Source organism: Narcine bancroftii, chromosome 1 (assembly GCF_036971445.1).
Source record: "Narcine bancroftii isolate sNarBan1 chromosome 1, sNarBan1.hap1, whole genome shotgun sequence".
In the NCBI taxonomy this organism is placed as follows: Eukaryota; Metazoa; Chordata; class Chondrichthyes; order Torpediniformes; family Narcinidae; genus Narcine; species Narcine bancroftii.
The window spans coordinates 299,110,041-299,136,262 of record NC_091469.1 but is presented as its reverse complement, the minus strand read 5'-3'; the positions used below and the strand labels follow the sequence as shown (position 1 = coordinate 299,136,262).

Here is a 26,222-nt window from a genome sequence, read left to right as displayed (position 1 = left end):
GTGCAGGGCCGAACCAGCCGTCCCTGGGGTCCGCGCGGGTGCAAGCACTGAAGGCCGTGGCGACCGGGAGAAGTGCGCTCGCGCTGTTGAAGGGCCGTCCGGTGCCAGTCGCGCAGAGCTCACGCTGCCCGGAGGCCGTGCGCAGCCTGGCATGCCCGTCGCGCCGACAGGAAATCACAGGCACTCGCCCATCCGCCGCACCGCTCGACAGGTGGGAGAAGTGACTGGTTGTGCGGGGAGCCTTCCAACTGGCTTGTCGGCTCATGACATCGACAGACTTCTCGTGCTACAATTTCTCGTGTTACAATGGGGAAGGATGTGCAATGAAGGGGGAGGATGGTGGGGGTGACATTACCAAAAAACAGCATTGGCTCTCGCTGCAGGGCGGGCCACCTCTAATACATTTTTGAAATGATCTTGCGGGCCAAATATAATTATATCGCGGGCCAAAGTTTGACATGTGTGATCTAGGTGAAGTGGAAGGCAAATTTGTGGAATCCTATCTTTGGTGCAGGTGAAAGAATGAGAGAAGTTTGGAAAATGAAACAGTTGTAGTCAGAAGCCCTCTGATTAACACTGGTGGGAGCAAAAAATATGCAATAAAAAATGAAGCATTTGTGTAGAAGAGAGACTATCAGAATTGAATGCCAACAACAAACAAATGGGAAAAAAGTACTATACTGTAGTGGCGGCTACACTGTTCCTGCAATAAAACACGCAACCAGCTCAGTGAGCTCAGCGAGCAGACTAGTTTATTGCACGCTGCTGGGCTGCACTTATACTCCCAGCCCGGACCTGGCTGAGAACTGTGCTGGAGGGCGCTGACGTCATCTGGGCATCATGTGGTCCCCAAGCATGGGTTTCTGAGCCCCAAGCTGGAAGGAAAGGAAATCCCCGACAGCGCCATTTTGGCCGGCTGCCCAACCGCGTGCCTTACAAGCGGGGCCGGTTCGTATACCTTGTGGTGAGCCGCCACAATACCATATATTCAAAATAAATGGAGTTGTCCATGGGCTTGTCTGTCATACTGGTAGTTGAACTACCCCCTATTGCCTAATATATTCCTGAATACATCCTTGACCAGCCACTCAGCCGTTTTTTTGGCTCCCTTAGAACTCTGCTTAAGGTTTATGGGCCTCCTTCCCTGTGAAGCAGTCAAGTTTTGGTTTCTTCCATGCTTATCTCCAACTACATAAGAGGCAAACAATATTTATTTCACATGAAGTGAAAAGAAAACAAGACATTTACTTAAATGAGGTATGGCCCTAGAGGGGCTGGGGGGTGCTGTAGGACCCCATTGAGAATGGCTGTCCTAGACACTCATTTCACCTTTAATAACTTCCTTCAACTCACCCCATGTAGTTTATTTTACTACTCTTCTCCATTCAGCCACAGAACTACCCTTTAGTTCTCACCATCTCATAGTTCCTCGTTCTCGTTGATCATCAGCCTGAAATGTTACTCATTCTCTCCACAAATCCTGCCAGATTTGCTAATTTTTTCTAGTTTTACTTCGTTTCTATTTTATTTAGTTGAGTTGAATGTGTTTTTTTAAAACATAATTCCAGCTAAACACTGGAAGTCTTCAAGTTCAAGTAAGATGGTTGTAATAACAAAGTAAGGCTATTTAGAAATTGAAGGCAACTTCAACGATGCAGAAGATTAAGAGCCTCAAATGTTCCAAGACTAATGGATCATAACGGACCAAGCTTGCAGTCCTTCCCCTCCACACCTACCTGATATTCCAACACTTCAAACTACTGAGATACTGTGGAGTAAATTAAAATTTGAAATAATTAAGCCCATTAACATACTTAAAACAACATTAAATTGTAACTAAAATAATTAAAACACCTCCAGACCAAGGAGCCAGTTTGGTATGAGTGGGGTTGGTTGTTTATCATGTCTCTCTGGCAAAATGTTTGGTAATACCTCAAGTCTGTGCTCCATTACTGGATGCTACATGCAGAAGCATCCATCACTCAAAGATTCAGACATGTAATGTCTTATTGAAATTATAAAATAATCTATAATATATTAGTCTGATCTACCTATCCACCTTAGAAAAGGTAAGTATAATAGAGGGAATGCAACCATGATTCAGCTGATCAATTCCTGGGATGGGAAGAATAAAAATGTGTTCAGATTTCCCTACAAAGAAAAGATTCAGCAGAGTGGGCCTCAACTCTCTAGATTTTCAAAGAGAGGGGAATCTCACTGAAACACATCAAACCATTTATGGAGTTCAGAGCATCATAGGTAGTGTTACATCTCAATCTGTTGGATCCCAGACAAGTCCCCCACTTTGTTACGCCTCAAACCAGCAACAACAGATGTAATTCTAAATTTTAATTCTAAATTTAATAATAATTATTAACAATATAATGTCTTAACCCAATTAACTCCACTATAAGTATCTATAAGAAATGTACAGCTATCATATCTTCATAAACAGCATTATGTAAAAGAAAACCCAGAACATTTCCAATATTCAAAAAGAGAAAAATCCCAAAAACCAGGTCAGTCAAGTAAGTCAGTCCAAAAACAGTCAACAGAATTCAATCTCAAAGCTCAATGTCCAAATTCAGTTCTTCAACTGAATAACAAAAGGACGTCATATTGAACGTTGGAGAGAAAAATCACTGTTGTTGTGTTGCCATAAGTTTACAAATCTCCTTTCAAGGCTTCCTCAGATGATTTTTCTCAGTTCTCAAATTGTGATGTTTAACCTTTCATTAAATTATGAGGCATGTGCTTTTCACACAGCTCTCCAGTTGGTCTCTGCTGCTCCAACTGCAGTTCTGCTGCTCCAAATGCCATTCTGAACATTCCATTCTCTCTCTGTCTGCACATCTTGACCTAGCTGCACCATTCAGTCACACAGAGTTCCCAGCAGAATTCCATCCTTTATGATGACAGTCCATGGTCCATAACAGTAGTCCTTTAATTAGGTGTTTATACCAGAGGTCACAATCTCAAAATAGAAGTGTCAACCATTCAGGACAGACACGAGAAGCATTTCTTTACCCAAAAGGCACTGAATCTTGGGAGTTTTCTACAAGAGAATTTTCTACAAGACGGCAGGGGTTCAGTAACCAAAATATCAATCGACAAAGAATTTTTTATATTTGTGCATTTTCCAACATGAACTCAATAACCCCTTGATATGGGATTAGTGCAGAAAAATAATAATTTTCATTTAAATCCATTGTCAATTTTGTTCTTCAAAATGAGAATTTGTTTTGGACTACTTAAATTAATAATTGACTGTTAGTCTTTGGAACAAAACTAATCAAGCCCATTTTCATGCACCATATGCCAATTTTAGAAAGCTTTATTAAACAGGTTTTGAAGGATTCAAGATGGAAAGAGCAGATCAATACTTACAAAACTTTCAGCTGGGATAGACCAGACAAAGCCTCTGGGTGAATGTAAGACAGATCATTACCAGCCAATCTCCTGAAAGAAGAAAAAAAGAGGTCAAGTGATCATGTGACAATAAAATTACCAACCAGGAAAGCACATAACCAAAATCATGAAATTAAAATAAAATCAAGCACTTTGTCATTTAGTGTTGCAGAGCTCAAACAGAATTCCATTTAGTTCAAAAACACCTATGCACTGCTATTCTATTCAGTGTCACTTCTACAATTTTCCATCTCTGCAGCGACTGCTATTTTTATCCATGTCCTTCCATTTTGAAGCATATAATATTTGGCCAGGTATTTCGACAGGGGGTGGGAAGAGAGAGAGAGGAGGTGTGGGCGGGGGTATGGTCCAGGTGCAGGTCAGTGGGACTAGGTAGCAAAAAATTCACACAGACTAGAAGGGCTGAAGGATCTGTTTCTGTGCTGTAGTGTACAATGGCTTTATTCACTCAAATGCCTTTTGAAAATGCATGCACACATCTTTTGAATTTCTCTTGCAAAACACATTATTTTATTGAAAAACATTACTTAGTTCAATACTATTTAGACAAATGCTGGCTTTACCTAACCAATCTACATTTCTGTCACTGATCATCAATACTGAAAGTTTCCCCATATAGATGTTGATCTGATTGCCCAAAAGACCGTGGCATACCTTTGCACTTTTTTTTTTAAAGACAAGTGTAAACATTTACAGTTCTTCATTTTCAAGGACTACTCCCATTCCTGCAGATATTATTAGATTACGATGACAACTTCCACGAGTTCCACCCTTCCTTCCCCCATTTTAACCTATCCAATATCTCAATCATATTGTCTAATGTGAAATGCCAACAACATCAACCTCCTTTGTACTGAGCAAAGAACTGTTATTTAAAGAATTAACAATTTAATTTTTTTCCAGATTTAGCAATGGAAACAACAATATCAATAAGCCCTTAATTTTTCCGTAGGAAAGGAAAATTTTTACATGTGTTACTACACCTACAAATTTTCCACTGGCCTTGGGCCTAACTATAATCATTGGTTTTCAAAGCCTGCAACATAGAGGGAGGTAGAACAAATTTAAAGCAAATTTAGCAAAAGCCTAGAGTCCTTCATAAAACAAAAAATATCTACAATGTAGAGCATGCAGGTACAGCAGGTGGTTAAAAAGGCAAATGGTATGTTGGCCTTCATATCAAGAGGGTTTGAGTATAGGAACAAGGATACTTTACTGCAGCTGTACAGGGCCTTGGTGAGACCCCACCTAGAGTACTGTGTGCTGTTTTGGTCACCTTATCTAAGGAAGGATGTTCTTGCAATGGAAGGAGTGCAGAGGCGATTCACCAGGCTGATACCTGGAATGGCAGGAATGTCTTAGGAGGAAAGATTGCGCAAATTGGGATTGTACTTGCTGGAGTTTAGAAGATTAAGAGGGGATCTCATAGAGACATATAAAATTCTGGCAGGACAGGACAGAGTGGATGCAGATGGGATGTTTCCAATGATGGGAAAATCCAGAACCCGGGACCATGGTTTGAGGATAATAGGCAAACCATTTAGGACCGAGATGAGGAGGAATTTCTTGACCCAGAGGGTGGTGAATCTGTGGAATTCACTGCCACAGAGGGCAGTAGAGGCAGGTTCATTAAATCTATTTAAGAGGGAATTAGATCTACTTCTTCAGTATAAGGGTATTAAAGGTTACGGAGAGAAGGTGGGGACGGGGTACTGAACTTTAAGATCAGCCATGATCTCGTTGAATGGCGGAGCAGGCTCGAAGGGTCGAATGACCTACTCCTGCTCCTATCTTCTATGTTTCTATGTACTAAATGGCACATTAATCAAGCTACCATTGAAAAACATACATCTTAACATTATCAATTCACTGTGACAAAACATACTCCTTTCAGTCAAGTGCGAGAACTAACAGGAGATTCTTTCACGAACAGCTAGGATTTACTATAATCGAACTCAAAATTAGGCCAAGATGTCTCCCATCGAAAATAATAATAAATATCTACTCATCTTTCAGAGCTGTTCATTGCACATCAGATGAATTCAGAAGGTCACACAGCAAGGCATTGCACTTTGTTATTAAATACTGGTAAATGGCAACATTAGTAATTATACCTTTTAGGCTGACACACCAATTGCAGAATAATGTTTTCTTACTTCAGAAAGCAGAACATACTCCTCCACAATAAACTCAGGAGAGATTATATGGTCTTACCAAGCAACAGAAAATTTTTATGCCACACTGTATCGGCACTATTTATTGATGTCATAAATTTTGCTGCATTATATTGGCAGTTAGAGTAAATGGCCACCGTGACAGAGGTGCACCAAAGAAAAGGTACAAGGACTGCCTAAAGAAATCTCTTGGTGCCTGCCACATTGACCACCGCCAGTGGGCTGATAACGCCTCAAACCGTGCATCTTGGCGCCTCACAGTTTGGCGGGCAGCAACCTCCTTTGAAGAAGACCGCAGAGCCCACCTCACTGACAAAAGGCAAAGGAGGAAAAACCCAACACCCAACCCCAACCAACCAATTTTCCCCTGCAACCGCTGCAACCGTGTCTGCCTGTCCCGCATCGGACTTGTCAGCCACAAACGAGCCTGCAGCTGACGTGGACTTTTTACCCCCTCCATAAATCTTCGTCCGCGAAGCCAAGCCAAAGAAGAAGAGAGTAAATGTTGATCAATAAACATTACAGAATAATCTCAATTTACACAAATGCACTTCATCCATCCCACATATTTATCAATTTGATAAATATCTCAAATATACGTCACTGATTACATTTTAACTACAGTATATTATGCACAAAGTTGTACCAGAAAATAGGTTTAAACATTACAATTATTAAGAGAAAATTTATACCAATAGCTTCTTTTGGCATGGCATCGTGGACGAAGATTTAAAGGACGTGGAGGGGGAGGACGTGGAGGGGGAGGACGTGGACCTGTCCTCGGGCCTGCGCAAAGGAGCTTTTAGGTGGAGTGCAGTGCGCGCAGTACTGGCCCCACCCTTTACACCCATGGTTCGTGTGCCGTGGCCAAGCAAGCTGGGACGAGGCAGCGAGGTCCTTGGGTCGTAGGTTTTATATCGGAGTGACCTTCTCCTATGCAGGTTTCTTACCCGGGCTGGAGGGGTCTGCCTCCCCTCTTAGGTTGGTCCATACTGCCCGGACCGGGGCTGCCACCCACAACTCTCCGCCCGGATTGGGGCTGCCGCCGCTGCTCCCCCTGTGCCCGGACTGAGGCTTAGTGAGCTTAGTGACCAATAGCTTAGTGAGCATTTAAAAGTCAACTTTCGTAAACCCAAAATATATTTAATTAAAAATGGTGCAATAACATAAAAGATTAATATAAACCTTTCAGCAAGGATATTAACTACATGGGTCCATTCAGTCTTCTATTGTCTTCAACAATTCATTTGTGTTTTTAGCAGGAATTATAAAGCAAGATCATCAAGAACTGACGTTTTTGCATATTTTGACTATTAACTGTGATGTCAAAAACTCTGGACAGGGTTACCTAATTCAGTATTGAGCATCATTGCTGGGGATGGTGGTGGAAGTTGAAACATTGGGAATATTTAAGAGACTTTTAGGCACACAGTTGAAAGAAAAATAGGGGTAGGGAGGATTTAGTACTTTTTTTAAGGAAGGAATATATGGGTTGGCATAACATCGAGGGAGGAAAGGCCTGTATTGTGCTGTATTGTTCTATTATTGTAAAACACCAAGTTATATTTAGCCATTGTTAACCTAAATATAGTAATTGGTTTACAAAAGATCTGAAATTCATAAAGCACAACATAGAATTCTCAGCTTTAAAAAGGAATGTGGCATAATCAACACTGCAAAAATATTTACTGAAAAGCTGCCCAAACTTAAAAAAAAAACTGGCTTAAACTATTGTAAGTCAGCATCAAGTTCCAGCACCTTTTTGCAAACACAGCGTCTGCCAATCTTCCTGACCTTATGGACATGCAGAAACCATAAAACATTAACTCAACTGAAGAACAGAACTCCAGCAGCAACTAGCAAGATTTTTTTTTTTTGCAGATATACGAGGAATTCTGAACATGAGCAAATATTTACATGCAAACCCTTCTGCTAAAGTTTTTCAAACAGCTAGAAAGAATCTTACTCACCTTTCCTGGAGTCTAAACATTCAAATAGTGCCATGATCATACTTATCGACTGAGACTAAACTGTTTCAGGTGATTAAAATAAGAGCTTCTCTTACAATTACTCTGTAACTAGGTAAATAATAAGATGAAGGAAATAATGAACTCTTGCCTGTATGCCACCTATTGGAATTGCATCAATGAAAGCTGCATGATGACCACATAACCAAATTCACTTTTAGGAGAAGAAATAATCAGGTTCACAAATCAAAGTGTATAATTGTTAACTACCTCAAATATTGAAGCAACAAGTAAAATTTAAATCACTGCACAGTATTCCAAATTAAAATTCCAAATTTCTTTTTAATAATGCTAACCTGAATTTGAATCAAAGCATTGTCAACGTAGCAAAAGTTCTAAACACTAAATGGCGAATTTTCCAGTTTTCTTTATTAGACAGAACAAATTTATAATACAGCTGTAAAACAAAGTACCAATATTGAGATCATAATAGATTATTAAGTCACACAGCAGCCAGAAAAATAGTTTTGAAAAGGGCTGAATTTTGAAATGTATAACACAGACTTCTTGCTTGCATAACATAAAGCTTTATACTGCTACTATCTAAGATTGTGATTCCAATAAATGTAAAAATATTATTTTAATCAAACCTTTGCTGATTTTAGAACAGTTCATTAACAAAATTCCGTTGTGGAATCCATCTGGTCAATTGATTGAAAAGAAAATAGGCCGATTTTTCCAGTCATATTTAAGCAGCAGAATTAATTAGAGACCAAATAAAACTTCCCACAAAGATTTTAAAATCTGCATCTTGGGATGATTTCTCATTTCAGGAGTAGAGATGTGTCAACTACATAATGAATCTTTGGACTTCAACAACAAATATTCACAACAGAATTCTCACTGCACAAAACAAATGAAAGAGTATGTATGAACAGTTAGGTTTATAAATATTAAAGATTACAATTACACAAGTTTAAAAGATATTAAAATATCAGACTTTAAAACATTTAAATATATAGCCCATGCCAAATACACTTAATTGACCTACATCCCCGTTATGTTTTGAAAACGAGGGAGGGGGAGAACCGGAGCACCTAGAGGCAACCCACACAGGGAGAACGTACAAACTTCTTACAGAAAGCTTGGGATTGGAACCCTGGTCGTTGGCACTATAACTGCTACGCTAACTGCTGAATTTTAGGATAATGTCAATTTATATAATAAAATGCAAGTTTATGATTAAAAATAGCTCCAAGCAGCATCTTTGAATCGTGTAATAGTAAAAAGTTTTGTCACAACTTAATTAGTGTATATTTCTGAGTGTCATTCAAAAAGACAAAAATTGCAGATTAGATGAATTAATACAATTGCAGAGAATCAGTGATGGCAGCTGTCAAGTAGCTGCATGTGCATCTTTCCGAGAGCCCTCAAATATTTTCTCCATGAACACAATGAGCATAGATTGCTGACTGGTCCCTCACTCCTGCCATAGCAATACCTGAACACAATGCTTTAACACGAAAGCAGGAGGACCAAGATTTACAAGCTGAGGGGACAAAGAAAGAATTTTAAAAAAAGTTAAGTAAAGTGGATTTTTAAAATATTAAATTTTCTTATGAACTTAGATAAAAATAAATTGGAATCAAAAATATTTCAGGAAAAATATTTCAGGAACAATATTTTGTCTTATTCAATATCTAAATCTAAAAATGTAAATAAAAATTTCAGTTGTAAACTTAAGGAATTTAAAAATTAAACAAATTGCCAGTAAATGTCCTCGCAAGATAGAAAACATTTGGGTGCTCAAGGCAAATCCTGTCTATTAAGCCTTTGCAACCAAAACTATAAAATACATCCGTTTCCCATATTTTGGCAGCCCTCCAAAATACAGGATGCAACTGGCAAAGTGTGGGAGGCTTTCACAGAGGAGTTCAGCTAATATCTATGTTTTACCTTACACCATGGCTTACATTCAAGTAGTGAGTCAGTAAGATTTTCATCATTGTAAAACTGATTAATTCACTTTTGGCTGCATCAGCAAGCAAACCGATAAGGCTGGAAAAAAAGTTTACAACATGGAACAGTGATATAATCAAATGTCAAAGCATGTCAAAAAGGTAACATTTACCGTCTGTCCGCACATCAATATTCTTTGACCATACTATCTCATGAAATACACAAGTATTTTTTATACCTTATTAAAAAATATGATGTCAGCAATCTTAGATATTTTATACTGGAGCACTGAATGAATAATTAGATAGCTCAGCTCTTACCTTCCATTTTCTTTTCCATTGTTCCCACCCCATCAACTTTCAACTTGCAAAACTCGTTTTGAATTAAGGCCTTCATAACATGCTTTGGAAACATGCCAAGTTATTGAAGACAATGCACTTGCAAAATTCCAGTCCTGATCCAAGACCTCAGCCCAAAATGTCAACCATCCCTTTACCTCCACAGATTCTGCTCAAGCTACTGAGTTCCTCTCACAATCTTTCTGCACCAAATCCTATTGTTGGTTTTGTTTGTCATGCTTTGGTATTGAACCATACACGAGTCAACTTTAGTAGGGCATGTAGCTTTGCTGACACACAACTCCAATGCCTCCTTGTAAAATGTGGCAGCACAGGTTTATGAATCAATCTCATCCATATTAAATATGAAGCCTGAACCTCAATTTGGTGCTGACTGATCTGATAAAATTTCTGTACCTTTTGGGGGTCCCCTATTTAACCCTAGTATATTTTGCTGATATTATGGAAGTTGCTGCATCTATTCCTACAACAGGTGTTACTCAACAAAGAAATTTGATGAGAGGCTTTTTAATTTCACTGGTTCAACACCCTTCTGAAAGTGACCTACAACATAGCCTTTACTGATGTTACATCCTTCTATGGACTACAGTGATATCTGCAAAAGGCTTTGATTAACCTCAGAACCCAAGGCTAGGAAAAGCCTGGTAGAGGCAAGGATAAAAAAAAAAACAGGAAAAGACAATTAATCAGAATTCTCCCAAACAGCCTTATTTCTAAAAGCAATCTAAACTTGATCAAACAACCATTTTGAGTCATCTTTCATTCATACAATTTGAGTAATTGAAAGCATATTGTGACATATAAAATGGGACACAATTGTGCCACTGTCACTATCTTGAATTGCAAAGGTAATTATAAATACTAAAGATGACTAATTACATTCAATTTCATGTAACAATATTATTTTCTGGAATTCCTGATGAGTTTACATTGTCACCTATTGATAATGTTGGTGCTGCAATCTCTTCCACAAGATCCTGCACCCAATCCTTCAATTCCCATTTGTCTGCCTATAATTTTACTATTAGTATCAAACAAGCATTGGTTCATACCAACAACTCTAAAACGGAACAAAGTAACCCTTTTCGAATTAGGATGCATTAATTAGAAAGCAAGTCATGAAATCATGGTAAGTGATCATGTGTTAATTTCATATTTTAAAAGTGAAAGGAATTAAAACAGGCTTTGATGCACAAACTCGTATGATTTTAAAAAAAAATATTACAAATTCTGCTTTTAGTATTAATGCACCCTGCTTCTACAAAAGGTTAAGCTGGTTGCCAAATAAAACCATTCAAATTACCAAGCCAATGTCAGAGAAAAATCCTTGCCAAGCAGATGTCAAGGGAGCAAACTCCAAGTATGAAGCAGTCAACCATTTGTTGTTTAATGAATTTTTGTGGCGATTCACTGCCAATTTTTCATTGGGAAAATAAGAAACAGTGGGACAGAAGTAATAAAGTATTCAGAAGAGCTATCAACTAAATTTTAATATTTCAAGAATGTTTTTCACATATTGTTATTGCCTGAGAAATACTATTCATATTTGCATAATGACTGCAACAGTTTGGAAATGTTGGCAAAAAGCACACGAGTCTTAAATAAACAACTCAGTGCACAGAATTTGCTTATATGCAATGTTTATTCAGTGAGGTTAGCAGACTTACAGCTTGAAAAATGCAACTGTGTCTGAATAACAATTTTTTTTTTCTTTTGTGGTTGGGAACGAAAGAAACAAGGTTGAGAGATGGAGGGGTTTCGGATGGGCAATCTAAAGAGAATTATATTTTGCACATTTATAGCTCTGGTCAAAAATGATTAAAATTTTGTGTTCAAGTTTTCTCTAAAGATGGATGGTGTAGTTATGTCATTTGAATGAGGGCCTCAAACAATCAAAATTTTAATTTCAAAAACAATACCTTTTCTTCAAACAAAACATTGTGAAATATGCTTGCACATATTTTGCATTGGTTTGGTTTATTTGCTTTTTGCTTAAACCAACAACCTTCACTGCACATTTTAACCTATATGTTTGCAACAGTGAACCGGCCCAGCTTGTCACGCGCAATCAGCAGGGCAACTGCAGCAAGGACGGCGTCGTGGCACCGTCTCTTCCGGTCCAGACCAAAAGGTCGCTTATGCACTTACGTCATCGGGATGCATGCGTCAGGATGTTAGGGCCGGGACCAAGGACAGGCTTAAAGGCTGAAGTGCCAAATTCAAAATAAACCAGTTGTGATACTCAAGCTCATAGCCTGTTGTCTCAGTCTCTTCACTGCGCCCACTCACAACACGCTACATCCCTTCCATTAAACATTAGGCCTTTTCACACCTCATTGTAAAATGGAGATTCTCTGGAAATTTTCACAGGAACCCTCCCGTGAACTTGTAGTATGTAGGGCCGTGATCCCTGGAAATTTTCCTGGACTGCTCTCTCTCTGCAGCAAGAAGAGCCAAATGGCCAAGCAGGGAAGCCTATGTGTGCTGCATCACATAGGCGATTAAAATTAAAAGATACTTACTGCCAGAGAACAGCAGGCCACTTCGCCCATCACGACGGCAGTACAATGCGGGATGAATGGCCATCCTCATTAACCATAATCCCTCACGCAGCTGGATTTCCCAGAGCAGTTTCAGCTGCGTGAGGGATTATGGGAAACAAAGTCAGCCATTTATCCCGCATTGTGTCACCATTGCGATGTGCCAAAGTGGCCCCGAAGCACAGGAGTAGGTGGGGAACCAACGAACGGATGGGGTTGTGGGGGGAGGGAGGGAAGGAGCAGGCGAGCAACCAACCGACAGCCAGAAGGGAGGGAGGGACCAAGCGGGTGAGGGAGGGAGCAGGCAATCGACAGACAAGGGAAACTTACTCTTACTCCTGTGAGTGCACAATGCATCATCGGTTGGGGGGGGGGGGGGGGGGGCGGCAGGACTACCTCGAACTTGCTGGGGAGGGCAAATTCCCAAGAAGTCGTGAATTCCTGGGAATTTCTCTGGGACAAAGAAGGGTCACCACTTGCCTGCAGTGTGAAAACGCCTAATTATTATAATACAGAAAGTACTGATGTTTCTGTTTGAATTGCTAAGCAGCAAATACATTAGACAGAAGTCTTAATAACAGAAGTGTTGGCACGTGAAATTTTCAAGCATCAAAAATTTGTTACGTCTTTCATTCTTCAAAATACTTACAATTCTTCAAGGTATGGAAGCTTTGGAAAGGAATCGGGTTGCAACTCTGTTATGTTATTCATGCTTGCATCTCTGAAAAGCAAAACATTTACGTTAAGCGCAATTCCAATTATAGATATATGATTTGTTCAGCAATTAATGCAATTTCCCCCCTCTGCAAATTGTAAATTAACCACTTTTTTTCAAGGCACCAAGTCTTTTCTTGGGAAACATAATACAGCAGATTCTTGCAATATAACCTGATACTATCAATCATTATACAAATTATGCAATGTCACCTAGTTAGCAAATGGATGACAAATCAGAGTGGAATGCTGCCTAATATTCTTTTGTTGACTAATTGAGTAAACTGTGACATCTTAAATGCCATACCAAATGAGTTTCTTCAACTCATCTTGGACCAGAAATAGAACAGTCCGTTTCCCTCAGCACATCTCAATGGGAAAATTTCAATGAGTCTGGTTTAATGAACGAGGACTAGATCCACCATGCCTCGACAAAGACAGTATTTGTAAACCAAGGAGAAATTATACTGCATCACATAGGTAAAATGAACTGGTTTCTAGCAGCCTCACCAAGATTTAATGGCAGGACTATGTCATTTAGGATCCATTCCCCAAAATGAGAGCATTAATGGAATCAGCCATAAAAAGGCATCATGTTCCCCCAAAGTCTTCCTATTTCATTGGTAGGATAAGCAAAACATTATTAGTGTCTTCTCCCAGGATAACATCCCAAATTCAGACTCCTGTTACTCTCAGTTGTCCATATTGGACAATCCACATCATTTGCATGCCTGATACCAGTTTCAAGTGGAAATGATGGGGTGCCAGAGCTGCTGTTGTAGCGGCAGCACTGCTGCTGGTCCAGACCCAGGGAGAGTGGGAAGCAGAGATACAGTGCTCTGCTGACTGGTCCTACTGCCCAGTACCCCTTCTGGCAGGTCCATACAGGGTTGAAACAGGCTGTGAAAGGAGCCGACAGTGTTTGATTTAAGATCCAATGACTGCAGGGTCTGGGCCCAAGATGGCACCACCTGTGTTTAGCATTGGCCACGATGGGTTACAGTCTCCAAAGGAGCAGCAGACTGGCTCGGCACTAGACACGGGAAGAACAGCTTCTGTTGAGAAGCATAGGAGGCAACCCTACAGGGATGGTAACAACAGCGGACCAACGATGGCCTCAGCAGTTGAGGGACCTATATAGACGACAGGCTGTTGGCAACTTGAGATTAATGGACCCACACCTGATTGAAGGCTGCTGGTGACTGGCTCTTGGAACTACAGTACAACTCCAATTATCAAAAAAAAAATTGATTCTCCAAAATCCTCATTTATCTGTTTTTTTTAAAATAAAAACATTTTGGATAAATGAGGATATCTGAAACAAATCAGAAATCCTCATTTATCTGAATTTTTTTTCGGAGCCGAACTGACCTCACAGGCTGAAAAAAAATTCACTTGACATGAAATTAGAATGATTGCCCTCATTTCATATAACTCCCTCCAACTCTCCCTTTCAAACTGTGTGCCACTGTTTCCTAGCCTCAAACAGTTGGAAGAATCTCTTGGCCCGGCATCATCAAGGAGAGCAGACTCCCAGGTAGGAACGGGGGCGTCGGTGGGGAGGTGTCGGTGATCAGTGGTGGCCAGCAGTTATTTTTTTGTGAGAATTAAACATTATTTAATGCTTAAAAGCCTTCCCTTGTTGTTTGTGGTTGTTGAAACACTGTTACAAGTGACTGCTGTTGCTACTGGGCTGTTTACAAAAGAAAGACCAGTTATCCAATAAAAAAGTTTATCCGACATAGGCCGAGTCCCAACCCTTTTGGATAATCGAGAGTTATACTGTAGATATCAGAACCAGGAATCAAGAGGGTGCTGAGGGCAAGAAGGGCTCCCAAAGGGCCCTGGGCATGAAGGCTTCCTGACCAAGGTTTGGATCTGAGCTCGGGTTGCTGATGGTTTGAACTGGACATTTGGCTGCAGAAGCACTAGCGGTGACTCCATGGACATCCAGTGACTCTGAGGGGACTCTTTTGCTTCTCTTCCTCTGACTGTAAGGGTGCCGGGCAATGCTAATGGCAAATCTTTATCTGCCTTCTGGCAGATTAAAGGCAATTTCGTGGAATATTACATTGCTGTTTCATTACAAGGCAATAAATAATAACTGATCTGAAACACACAATATTCTAAACAATGTTTTAGAGGAGATTATTAGACAGGGAGAAAAAGGCACTCAAGGATGTGCTCAGTGCTCCTTGAAGTGCAACCCATTAACTCCTGGGAACCTCTGATCTATACCGATTCAAAGTGGAAAAGGAAATTATGCACCTTCCAAATTATCCACCAGTCTACCAAATAGGTATTCTAAAGATGAGTTTATAATGACTACAATAGGTTCACTAGCCACCTCAGAACCCACACCCAAGGACTGTCCAATAAAAATGTTACAGATAGCAATGCCATGCCAGAAACCTGATGAAAACTTGCTACTATTCATGGTACTGTCAGTAACCTGGCATATACTCCTGCCCAAACAGTCCTTCCAAGTGAAGTAACACTCCACTTGTGAATTATTGGGAATGATCTACTGCTCCTTCCTCTATAATGCGGAGATTGGACACAGACTGGGAAATAGTTTCACTGAGCACCTTCACTCCATCCATTGCAACAGCAAGATTCTCGCAGTGGCCAACCATTTTAATTCCACAAACTATTGCCACACAGATATGTCTCTCTATTACTGCATGTATTCCCAAATTGAGTGTACCCACAAATTGGAGGAACAGTACCTTGTATTTGATTTCAGTAGTCTACCAATCAGACATCAATTGACTTCTCCAAATTTCATTAACCCCCTTCACCCAGACTCTTTTCTTATCCCTCTATCTCCTTTCCTCTACCTCCCATACCTTTCTCTTGCTTTTTTCCTATCAAACAGCTACCCTGCTTAGCCTCTGCCCTCTCCCCATTACTTCTCAGTTACTTTCTTCTCTTCTCTCCCACCTGTATCCACCTCTTAACTATTAGCCTGTGCGCCACCCCTTCCGTACCCCGACTTTTTTTTAATTCAGGTGTCAACCTGTTTTTCCACATTCCTGACGAAGGTTTTGGGCCCAAAACATTGATTGCCTTTTACTTCTTATGGATTCTGCATGTCCAGCTGAGTTTCTCCAGCACTTTGGCATATTGTACACTTGTCCTTCCCGTGGCTGTACTATTATATGCTCCCAGTTCATTTTCATATGAGTGGTTCTGCCACTTTAAGAGAACAAATCAAACTGCAAGCTTTGGAGATTGACTGTGGATTGACAGGTTGGGACAGCATGTACTTATTTTCACTACTTCAGAAGAGAGAGGAAGATAGGTGGAACATAGGTGCAGAGACCATGTGACCAACATAGTAAATACACAGCACATTGTTTAATCAGGAGCTTTTTTATTTTAAGGAAGCAGCACAAGATCCAGCAGCTCTGAGGAATACTGTGCTGAAGTGCCTTTGTGTGACCAAACGTAAGGTCACTTTTGAAGGGGACTTGTTGAATCTCACTATGGCCAAAGGAAAGGTCACTTTTGAAAGGAAATCATTTCGGCTGACCCACAAAAGGGCTCTGGTAGCTTTGTGAACACCACTCGCTTCGTTTCCCCTATGCCAAGAAAAGGGGAGTTTTGACCATCACTCATCTAAAAAGGACATTTCTCGGGAAGCAACTCAACAAGGATTTTGAGAGTTTACAACTGTCTTTCACCTGGTCTCTCTCACCTCATTCTTTTAATCAATTTATGAGTCTTCAAGTCAACATTGGATTTCAGAGGGTGAACTTTGAAATGGCGTTCCAGAATTATGCCTGAGCTGTAATGGTTCGGGTTGCACATACACACATCAGTATATTTACACATAGTTGGGGGTTAAGTTTAGATAAGTTAGATAAGATATTGTATTATTGGTAATTAATAATTAAAATATTTTAAATACAACACAGTCTTGGTGAATTTCTATTGCTGCTTTCTGGGCACATAACAGTATCAAGAACTTGGTGCAAATCTGGCAACAGCTGGACAGAGCTCGTTCAGATATCGTGAACATTTACAAATCAAATACATGTTCCATTAAGGTTCCTTTTACCTTAAAGTGCTAACCTACATATTATAACAATTACAGTACGGAAACAGGCCATAATTGACCCTTCTAGTCCGCACCGATTTATGTGAACTCCACTAGTTCCACCTACTTGCTCCCTGCCCATATTCTTCCAACCCCCTCGTCCAGAAGGTCATTCCATTCAGCCACCACTCTCTGAGTGAAGAAGCTTCCTCTTATGTTACTTCTAAAGTTTTGCGCCCCCTAACCTTTAACTTATGACCCCTCATTCCAATCTCTCCTACCCTCAAGGAGAAGAGCCTATTCACATCTACTATATCTATTCCCTTCATAATTTTATATACCTCTATCAAATCCCCCCTCAACCGTCTATGCTCTAATGAATAAAGACCCAGTCTACTCAATTTTTCTCCGTATTCTAGATACTGCAATCCAAGCAACAATTTAGTAAATCTTCTCTGCACCCTCTCTACCTTATTGATATCCTTCCTATAATTTGGAAACCAGAACTGCACACAATAATCTAAACTTGGCCTCACCAATGCCTTGAACAGTCTCAACATCACCTCCCAGCTCCTATATTCTATGCTATGATTTATAAAGGCTAGCATACCACTTAAGGTCCACCACAAAGAGATGCCCCTAACTATCTCCTTCACCTCCGTGATTGTGAAGTTGCCATCCTGTAGTAAAATCCCCAGCCCGGACGCACGGCAGTCATACCTCCCGACCACAATGACAACTCGTGGGGCCACCATCACGACCACCTCTGATAGTTATGGAGGTGTGGCAGCCTGCATTCGTGTAAAATCATGACCTCAACTTTAATTTTACTCAAATACTGCAAAACAGTTACACATAGCATAATTCGTTTAGCACTATGCGCATTATTGAGATTTAAAAACTGAATCACAAAAAAATATGAAACTATGAAAATACCAAGATGTCTTGAAAAGAATTCAAGAGAGAGGAGCATAATTCAGAGTAATGCAAGAACAATTTTAATAAAGAAGCCCAATTACATCTAATACTGGCTATAATTTAGAATAAAAAAATTCCTTGAGCAAATAAAGAGAAGCTAAGCTGGAGGGACTCCACAAAGAGAAATGAACAATCAATCTCATCAGTATGGGCAAGCATAAAAATGAGAGGGGAGGAGAGGTTAAAAAAATAATAGGGTAATGAATCAATGAAGGTGGGGTGGAAGGGGAAGATAGGTAGAGGTGGAGACCATTGGGAGTGGGTGAGAAGAGAATGGAGCAGAGCAACTTGGTAAACCAAATGTCTCCAAATGTACATTGAATGCTGTGTCAGGAACCAGGCTGCTGGGAACCTGGCAGGAGTTGATACTCTCATTCTTAACAATGATTCACTCTAATTAATAATAATTGCTTCCAAACTTGCAACTATGTGAAATTCAAAGCAGACAACTAGTAAATGAAAAATAACAATAAGGAATAAATTGGACCTACTTGAGCACAGTGAAGTAAATTATTGGGTCCCTGAGTAGATTAAAAAAAAATCAGTCAGGAATGATAAATTTCTGATTTAGAGTTGCATAGTTTTCAAATAAATCACATTTTTACACACAGAACTTTCTTGTTATCTAATCCTGGCTTTCAAGGCTATAAAAATTCACCTTGGTTTAAACCAGCCATTCTCAATGGAGACCAAAATAGCCCCCTGAGGAGAAGAGCACGTTTAAGGGGGTGGCGGGAACCACGGACTGAAATTATATATATAAAAAAATGTAGTCAGTAGGAAAGAACTACGGAAGAAACCAACTCAACTTGACTGCTAAACTTTGAGCAGGGTCCTGAGGGGGCCTTAGCCAACAAAAAAGGTGAGAATAGTTGATTTAAACTATCAATCCTCATCCCAAAACTATTCTCATTCTTTCATGGATTAGCGTGATAAGCAAACCATTTGCCATTCTGTAGCATTTCAGGTTGGTTCGGTTCTTTGCCTAGTGCATCTATACCTGTCAAAATATGACACCGCTGAATTAAAAATTCTGGATGAAAACTCCGATTATCTGAAATCGGATTCTCCAAAATTTTCATTTATTCCAATTTTTTTGGTGCAAATTTCGGATAAATGAGAATATCCAAAACAAATCAGAAATCCTCATTTATCCAAATTTTTTTTTCTGAGACGAATTGACCTCAGAGGTTGAAATTAGAACTATTGTCCTTGAATGAGGTAACTCCCACCTCTCTGTCATTCCATTATTTCTTCTCCTATTGACTTTTCTCTCTGACTCTCCCTCTCAAACGACGTGCCACTGCCTCCCAACCCCAAGCCATACGGTCGGAAGAATCCCTTGTCCCGGTGACATCAAGAAGAGCGGCCTCCCGGGCAGTCGCGTTCCCTCCAACTTCGGCACACCGGACTCCCTGGTGTGCGTGTGCGACAGCCGAGGGGAGGATTCGGAGTTAGGACTCCAGCGTCGGGAGAGACAGGAGTCCGTGGACTTGCCAGCGAGTGTTTTTCATCGGCCCAGGAAGCATCCCGGAGTGGGGAGGTCAGCGGCAGCAGTAGGGACGTGTAGGAGGGTGGGGGAGAGGCGGTTGGGGACGTCTCAGTCATCGGCAGCAGCCAAATACTAGAGGATTAGCAGTGGGGGGTGGGGGGGGGGGAGGTGCCAGTCAAAATTTGTTTTTAAAAAAAGAGTGTTAGATGCCTGGAACAGCCTAATTGGGGTAGATATGATAGTATATCTTAAGAGGTTATCACACAGATACAATGAAAAATATGAAAGGAATTGAGGGTCAGGAATCATGAGCCGAGATTCAGTTTAATTCAGCATCATGTTCTGCTGAAGGGCCTGATCCTACGCTGTTCTCTACTGCTCTGTTTCAATAGAAAACATCCTTGGGATAAATGGTTATTTTCAGATGGGTAAATTAGTGGGGTAGCACAAGAATTTGGACTTACTGATTGACAATCTCAACAAATGGCACAGAAGAACCAAGAGTAATGTAATTAAAGTGACTAACAGCACAAGAATGGACGTGAAAACAAGTTGATATAAAGATCTAAAAGAATTATAGGTTGGCAAGGTGAATGAGTAAAAATTTGCCAAACAAAGTATAATGTGGGGAAATGTAATGTTATCCACCTCTGTTGTAAAAATGGAAAAACAGAACCAAGGAGAGACAGTGGAATGAGGTGATTATGGAAATGAAAAATGAAATACAAAATGAACATGCTCATAGAGCAAGTGATTAGGTCTACAATGGAAATATTAGTCTTCATCGCAAAGGAATTATAAAAGTAGGGACATCTTTCTACAACCACGCTGACATCAGCAAGCCCACACCTGGAATGTCACATAATTTTAGCTTCCAAGTTCAAAGCATTGGAGGCAGATCAGTGAAAGATCACGGAACAGAGCCCTAGCACGAATGGGACGTCTTATGAGAAAAGGCTGGGCTCTTTTCTCATTAAAGTTTAGAACAAATGATCTTACTGATACATAAAAGATTCTGAGGAGCTTTACAAAGTCGACAGCAAAAGTATGTTTCTTCGAGAACAAAGGCAGCATCAATTCAGAATAAGGGGCTCTATATTTCATATGGAGTTATTTTCCAGGCAGACATGATCCTTTACAATTTTCTATCCTGAATTTTGGAGGTAGAATCACCAAACATATTCCAGGGTGAAAGGTGAAGGATTATTGTAATTATGTATGGTTTTTAGACTGCAGGCATGTAATGACACAATCAAGAAATTTTGCCACTGCATAGACGGTCTAAAAAGGAAAGTGCAGGAATTTTAAGTGAATTCCTGCTCTGCAATTTATCCTGCAGGACCCCTACAACTTTTTGGAGGAAGCCTGCAGAGTAAATTGTAGCGGAAAAATCGTTAACGGTCAACCACTCTACTGCACGTCCAACCACCGAGACTGTTGCACTCAGGTACTTGCAGTCTAAAAGGACACCCAGTGTGAATGATCACATGGGCAGTAATTATGTTATATTTTTTCTCGGCAATTTTCCCGACATTGCAGTCTAAAAACCATAATGGAGGAAAGCGAAATGTTGTGAGGTCAGCAGTTATTTTGCTGAATGCATGAGTAGGAGTATTCTTTCTCCTTTTTCTTGTTTTTGATGATCAGCATCAAAGAGCAACAACAATGAACCAAATAAAAAACTCATGAAATGGTGCAGGAATAACTTTCCACATGAACAAATCAAAGGAGATGATTGAGGACTTGATGAGGACCAAGGTCAACCATCCTCCACTGCACATTAATAGGTCATGGAGCGAGAGGAGAGAACAAAGTTCTTCGGAGTCCATTTAAGTGACCCATCCTGAACACATTGCATCTCCTCACTTGTCAGGAAATGCAGCAGTGACTGAACTTTGGTATAAGGTTACCAGCCACCATCCTGTCAACTTCCTACAGGAGCTCTATGGAGTGCGTCATGGCCAGCTGCATCACAGTGTGGTATGATTTCAAACTTCCCCCCAAACTCACATTCCACCTTGAGCAATCCCTATGCCTCAAGTGCTCCGTGATTAGTAAGGGATTGCTTAAGGTGGATTGTGAGTCGAAAGAAAAAGTTTAAAAACCACTGTTTTAATCATATCTAATTGACTCATTATGTGCACAATTTGAATACTCCAAACGAAATGGGCCAAAATTACAATTTTTCTCAAGCAAAATATTTCAGTAACAATTGGATCAAGAGCAGTGGTTCTCAACCTTCCCTTGCCACACACATATCACCCCTTACTAATCACAGAACACTTATGGCATAGGGATTGATTGAGGTGGTATGTAAGTTTGGGGGGGGGGGGGGGGGGGGAGGGGCAGTTTGTAAACCAGATTGGAGGATAATCCACAGGTCTATAAAAACAGCAGACCAAATTACCGGGTTTGCCTTCCTCAATGGGATTTATTGGATTATTGTTGAAAGAGGGCTTGTAAAATCAGGGAGGACCCCTACCACCATCCACACAGCTCTTCCAGCTACTCCCATCAAGAAAAATATAAAGAAATATCCCATCAAGAAAAATATAAAGAAATATAAAGTATCAGAGCCAGAACCACCAACCTGAGGAACAGCTTCTTCCCATGGCCAGTGCAACTGCTTAAAAAAAAAATGACACTACGATATCTTGAGTTTATTTTAATATATGTGCATATGCATTGATTGTCCGTATGTGTGTCATACGTTGTTCTGCACTGTGGTCTGGAGAAGGGTGTTTCATCAGGTTGTATTGGTACAATCACATGACAAATAAATGAACTTATAAATATTTTACAAGTTCTGTCATTGACAAGGACAAAATTGCTATTTAAATCCTGCACAGTAACAAATTTTGGTCCCAACGCCTAGTTTCTTTCTCCCCCCTCCCAAAAAAAAGGTACAAACCCAAGAATGAAGGGTAAAACTCATAGTATTTAAGTTGCGAGATTTAAGGAAAATCTGCTCAGAAGCTCAAGAGACAAATGATTAAATGCAAAGTAGGTAGAAAAGATTACATGTGGGCAGGGCCCTTTCCTTTCACTTTTTCAAGATCAAGATTCCTTTATTGTCATGTAATTATATAAAAAAATGTAATATACACTACTGTGCAAAGTCAAATGAAGCAATGCAAATTACTTCTATAATTTTTTTTGATCAAAAGAACATTATTTTGATTAAAGTTTGTGAAAGAGTCAAGATAGTATTCAATGCACTAACACTGATAGGAAGGGAAAATTGCATTAAAATGAATATCTTCCCAAGGATACAATACCTATTTCAATCGTTACCAATTCCCTTAACAGAGAAATTCTTCAATGAACTAAAGAGAATAATAAGGAAATTCTTATGGAAAGGGGGGAAACCGAGGATAGCGCTAGATAAATTAACAGAATGGTACAAACAAGGTGGTTTGCAGCTACCAAACTTCTAAAATTATTATAGAGCAGCACAATTAAGATATCTATCAGATTTTTATCAAACAAGGGAAAACCAGATTGGACCAGGTTAGAGCTAGATAAAATAGGGGAGAAGGTACCAGAATATATACTTTATAAGTGGGATGAAAAACTGGTGCAATATAGAAGTTCACCAGTACTGCACCATTTACTCAACATTTGGAAGAAGATTCACGTAGAAAGGAAAAAACCAAATTACCAACTACCAAAATTATTATTGATGCAAAATCAACTAATCCCTTTCACAATAGATACCTTTTCCTTTAGAGAATGGAAGAGAAAAGGAATTAGAAGAATAGAAAATTGTTTTTTGGGAAATAGTTTATTAACATTTGAACAAATGAAGTACAAATGTGGAATAACTCATGGTACAATGTTTGCATACCACCAACTGAAAACCTACTTAAAGGACAAATTGGGAAGCAGACTGAGATTACCAGAAGGAAGCAGCTTTGAATATGTGATTACAGACACAATGATAATTAAAAGATTTATAACAAACATGTCCATCAAGCTGCAAGAGAAAGAAAATGATGAAATAAGCTATAAACCCAAACAAAAGTGGGAAAAAGATTTAAACTAAGATAAAAAATGAAACATAGGAAAATTTATGCTCTGGAACTATGAAGAATATAATAAACACAAGGTTACATATGATACAGTATAATTGGTTACACAGGTTATATATCACACCCCAAAAGTTAAAAAAAATGGGATCCAACATTATCAGATAGATGTTTTCGCTGTAAGAAGGAAATTGGAACAACATTACCAAACAGTTTGGGCATGTGAGAAAGTGAAAAAGTTTTGGGAAGATCTAAATCAGGTATTAAATAAAAATCACAAAAAGCAACATTCCAAAAAATCTAAAAAATCCAGAGATCTTTCTTCTAAATAATATAAGTAAAGAATTAGGCCTCAAACTGGATGAAGCGCAAAAAAGATTTATTATGATAGCCTTAGATGTAGCAAAAAAATGTATAATGTCAACTTGGAAATCAGAAGAGAGCCTTAGAGTACAGCAATGGTACATGGAAATGAATAAATGTATTCCATTGGAAAAAATAACATGTAATTTAAAAAATAAAGTCACATTATTTGAACAAATTTGGGAACCATACATGGAACATAACAGAGAGGGCTTGCCTCGGACCTACACCCCCTAAAATGATAAGACAAAATGACCTGATACGGTGTGTAAAAGTAGATGACACATTTTTCTTGTTTATTTTCATTGTGTGATCCCATTGTTTAATGGGTTTATTGTATTGTATATGTTGAACATTTAATGGATTTGGAGGGGGTGTGAAGGAGGGAGGGGGAAAAAAATGGGAGAAAATGACACTGTGTATATTCAAGAGGGAAATGTTTGTGTGTATTTTGATTAATATGGTTCATAGTGTGAATTTTTTTTTAAAGATAGTATTCAATGGTATTTTTGCAAGTTCTACTCAAACCCAACAAGATACACTCACTGTGATGGGCAGGAATGGGAGGTGCACTCCTTGGTCTAATTAATGTAACAATATTGGAAATTGTTTTAAATTATTTAAAATATTGACAATCTGCATGGAAACACTGACAAAACCAAATTCATTTTCAACTTATAATGAATTTTTAATGTTAAAATATGCATTTAATACATCCTATTACCAATGCATCTGAAGTCCCAATATACCAGCAGCTATTTTACTAATTATAGACCACTTTATAAACAAGGAACCAATTTTTATAAAACATTGTCAAACCTCAAAGTATATGGTTTAAAATTTCAAATTCCATTTCAAACATTGTAGAATCAATTTTCAAAATGTAAATATTTAGGGACTTTTTTTTACTGCCATGTTGTGCCATTGCATATTTTTAGACATTTCTCAGGGCATCACTCTCCTTGCCTTGTCTCACATTGAATTCAATGTAATAACTGAAATAACACCTGATTGTGGGTTGGTTTCCTTCCCCCCCACCCCACCCATTAGAGAAAAGAAGAAATAAATTTTAATTTAAAAAAAATGCTGGTCGTTAGGTTAATGCTGTAACATTCATCCACCTACGTACATTGATATGCCAATTGGACATTTCCTGTGTTACAAGTCCTAAGTAATACAATTTAAGTCAATTCCAAATAACGGTAACCTCTCATTGAAGACCAACAACTGAAAACCAATGCATGTCTAATGAATTTAAAGACATTTTCTATCTTTGCCAGTTCTGACAAAAGGTGTCTGAATTTAAAGATTGTTTTCCAAACAAAAAAGCCAATGAAATTATTTGCTATTGAAAAACATTGACATAAAATACCTTAATAAGGGGTCATCTAAGCATGGAGAAAACGTGGCTTTGAGCTTCAAAGAAGTTTTAACTTTGGTGCACATACACTTCAAAACATCACTGCTCGATTCCCACTGGAGCTTAATACAGATTAGGCAACATTCTAAATTTGCAATATTATGGCAATTTGCATACATTCCAACAAAAGTGAATTAATACTTGCTCAAAATAATTTTGAGATAACTACTTTAGCTTTCATTGACTGGTAGCATTTCTTTATTTTAAAATTACAATTCCTAGTTAATTACAATTAACCGTCTGAATAATTTCTCAGAGTTAATCTTGAAGGTATTTAATTTATTTCCAGTTGTATTTGCTTAATTTAGATCCCAGTTTCTACAATGAACAATAAAAATATAACACTAATTCAATGCATTACAATTACCAGTGTCTGAGTACTAAAATTCAGGAGGTGAAAAGATGTACTTTAAAAAATAATAAACATAAAATGAGTACATACAAAATGAGGAGTTGGGAGGCTCGCCAAATGGTGCGAGAACAACATTGACAAAAGAGATGACTGTGGACTTCATTAGGATGAAACTCTACCACTTTCCACTGCTCGTGAATGGCTACGTTGGGAGAGTACAAAGGTCTTTGGTGTACATATAATGGATGTCCTATCCTGGACTCACTACACCTCCTCATTAGTCAGGAAGGCGCAGCAGCGCCTACACTTCCTAAGGAGGCTGAGGGCAAGGCTGCCGGCCCCCATCTTTACAGGAGTCCAACTGAGTGTCCTGTCTGGTTACATCATCGTGTGGTATGGCAGCTG

At 39.2% G+C, this 26,222-nt stretch overlaps 1 protein-coding gene across 4 annotated transcripts in view; it reads right to left on the bottom strand.

The window, feature by feature from the left end:
- Positions 1–26,222, bottom strand: part of lgr4 (leucine-rich repeat containing G protein-coupled receptor 4) — a 106,830-nt gene that overhangs the window by 57,546 nt on the left and 23,062 nt on the right. For 2 of the 4 annotated variants that reach the window (XM_069905252.1, XM_069905242.1), the window contains exons 2-4: positions 13,078–13,149; positions 9,527–9,628; positions 3,388–3,459 (exon numbers count right to left, since the gene is read on the bottom strand). In XM_069905252.1, coding sequence (XP_069761353.1) covers positions 3,388–3,459; positions 9,527–9,628; positions 13,078–13,149 — 246 coding nt within the window. Of the gene's footprint in view, positions 1–3,387; positions 3,460–9,526; positions 9,629–13,077; positions 13,150–26,222 lie in introns of those variants that run through there. The other 2 variants (XM_069905257.1, XM_069905264.1) reach the window with 2 other exon arrangements.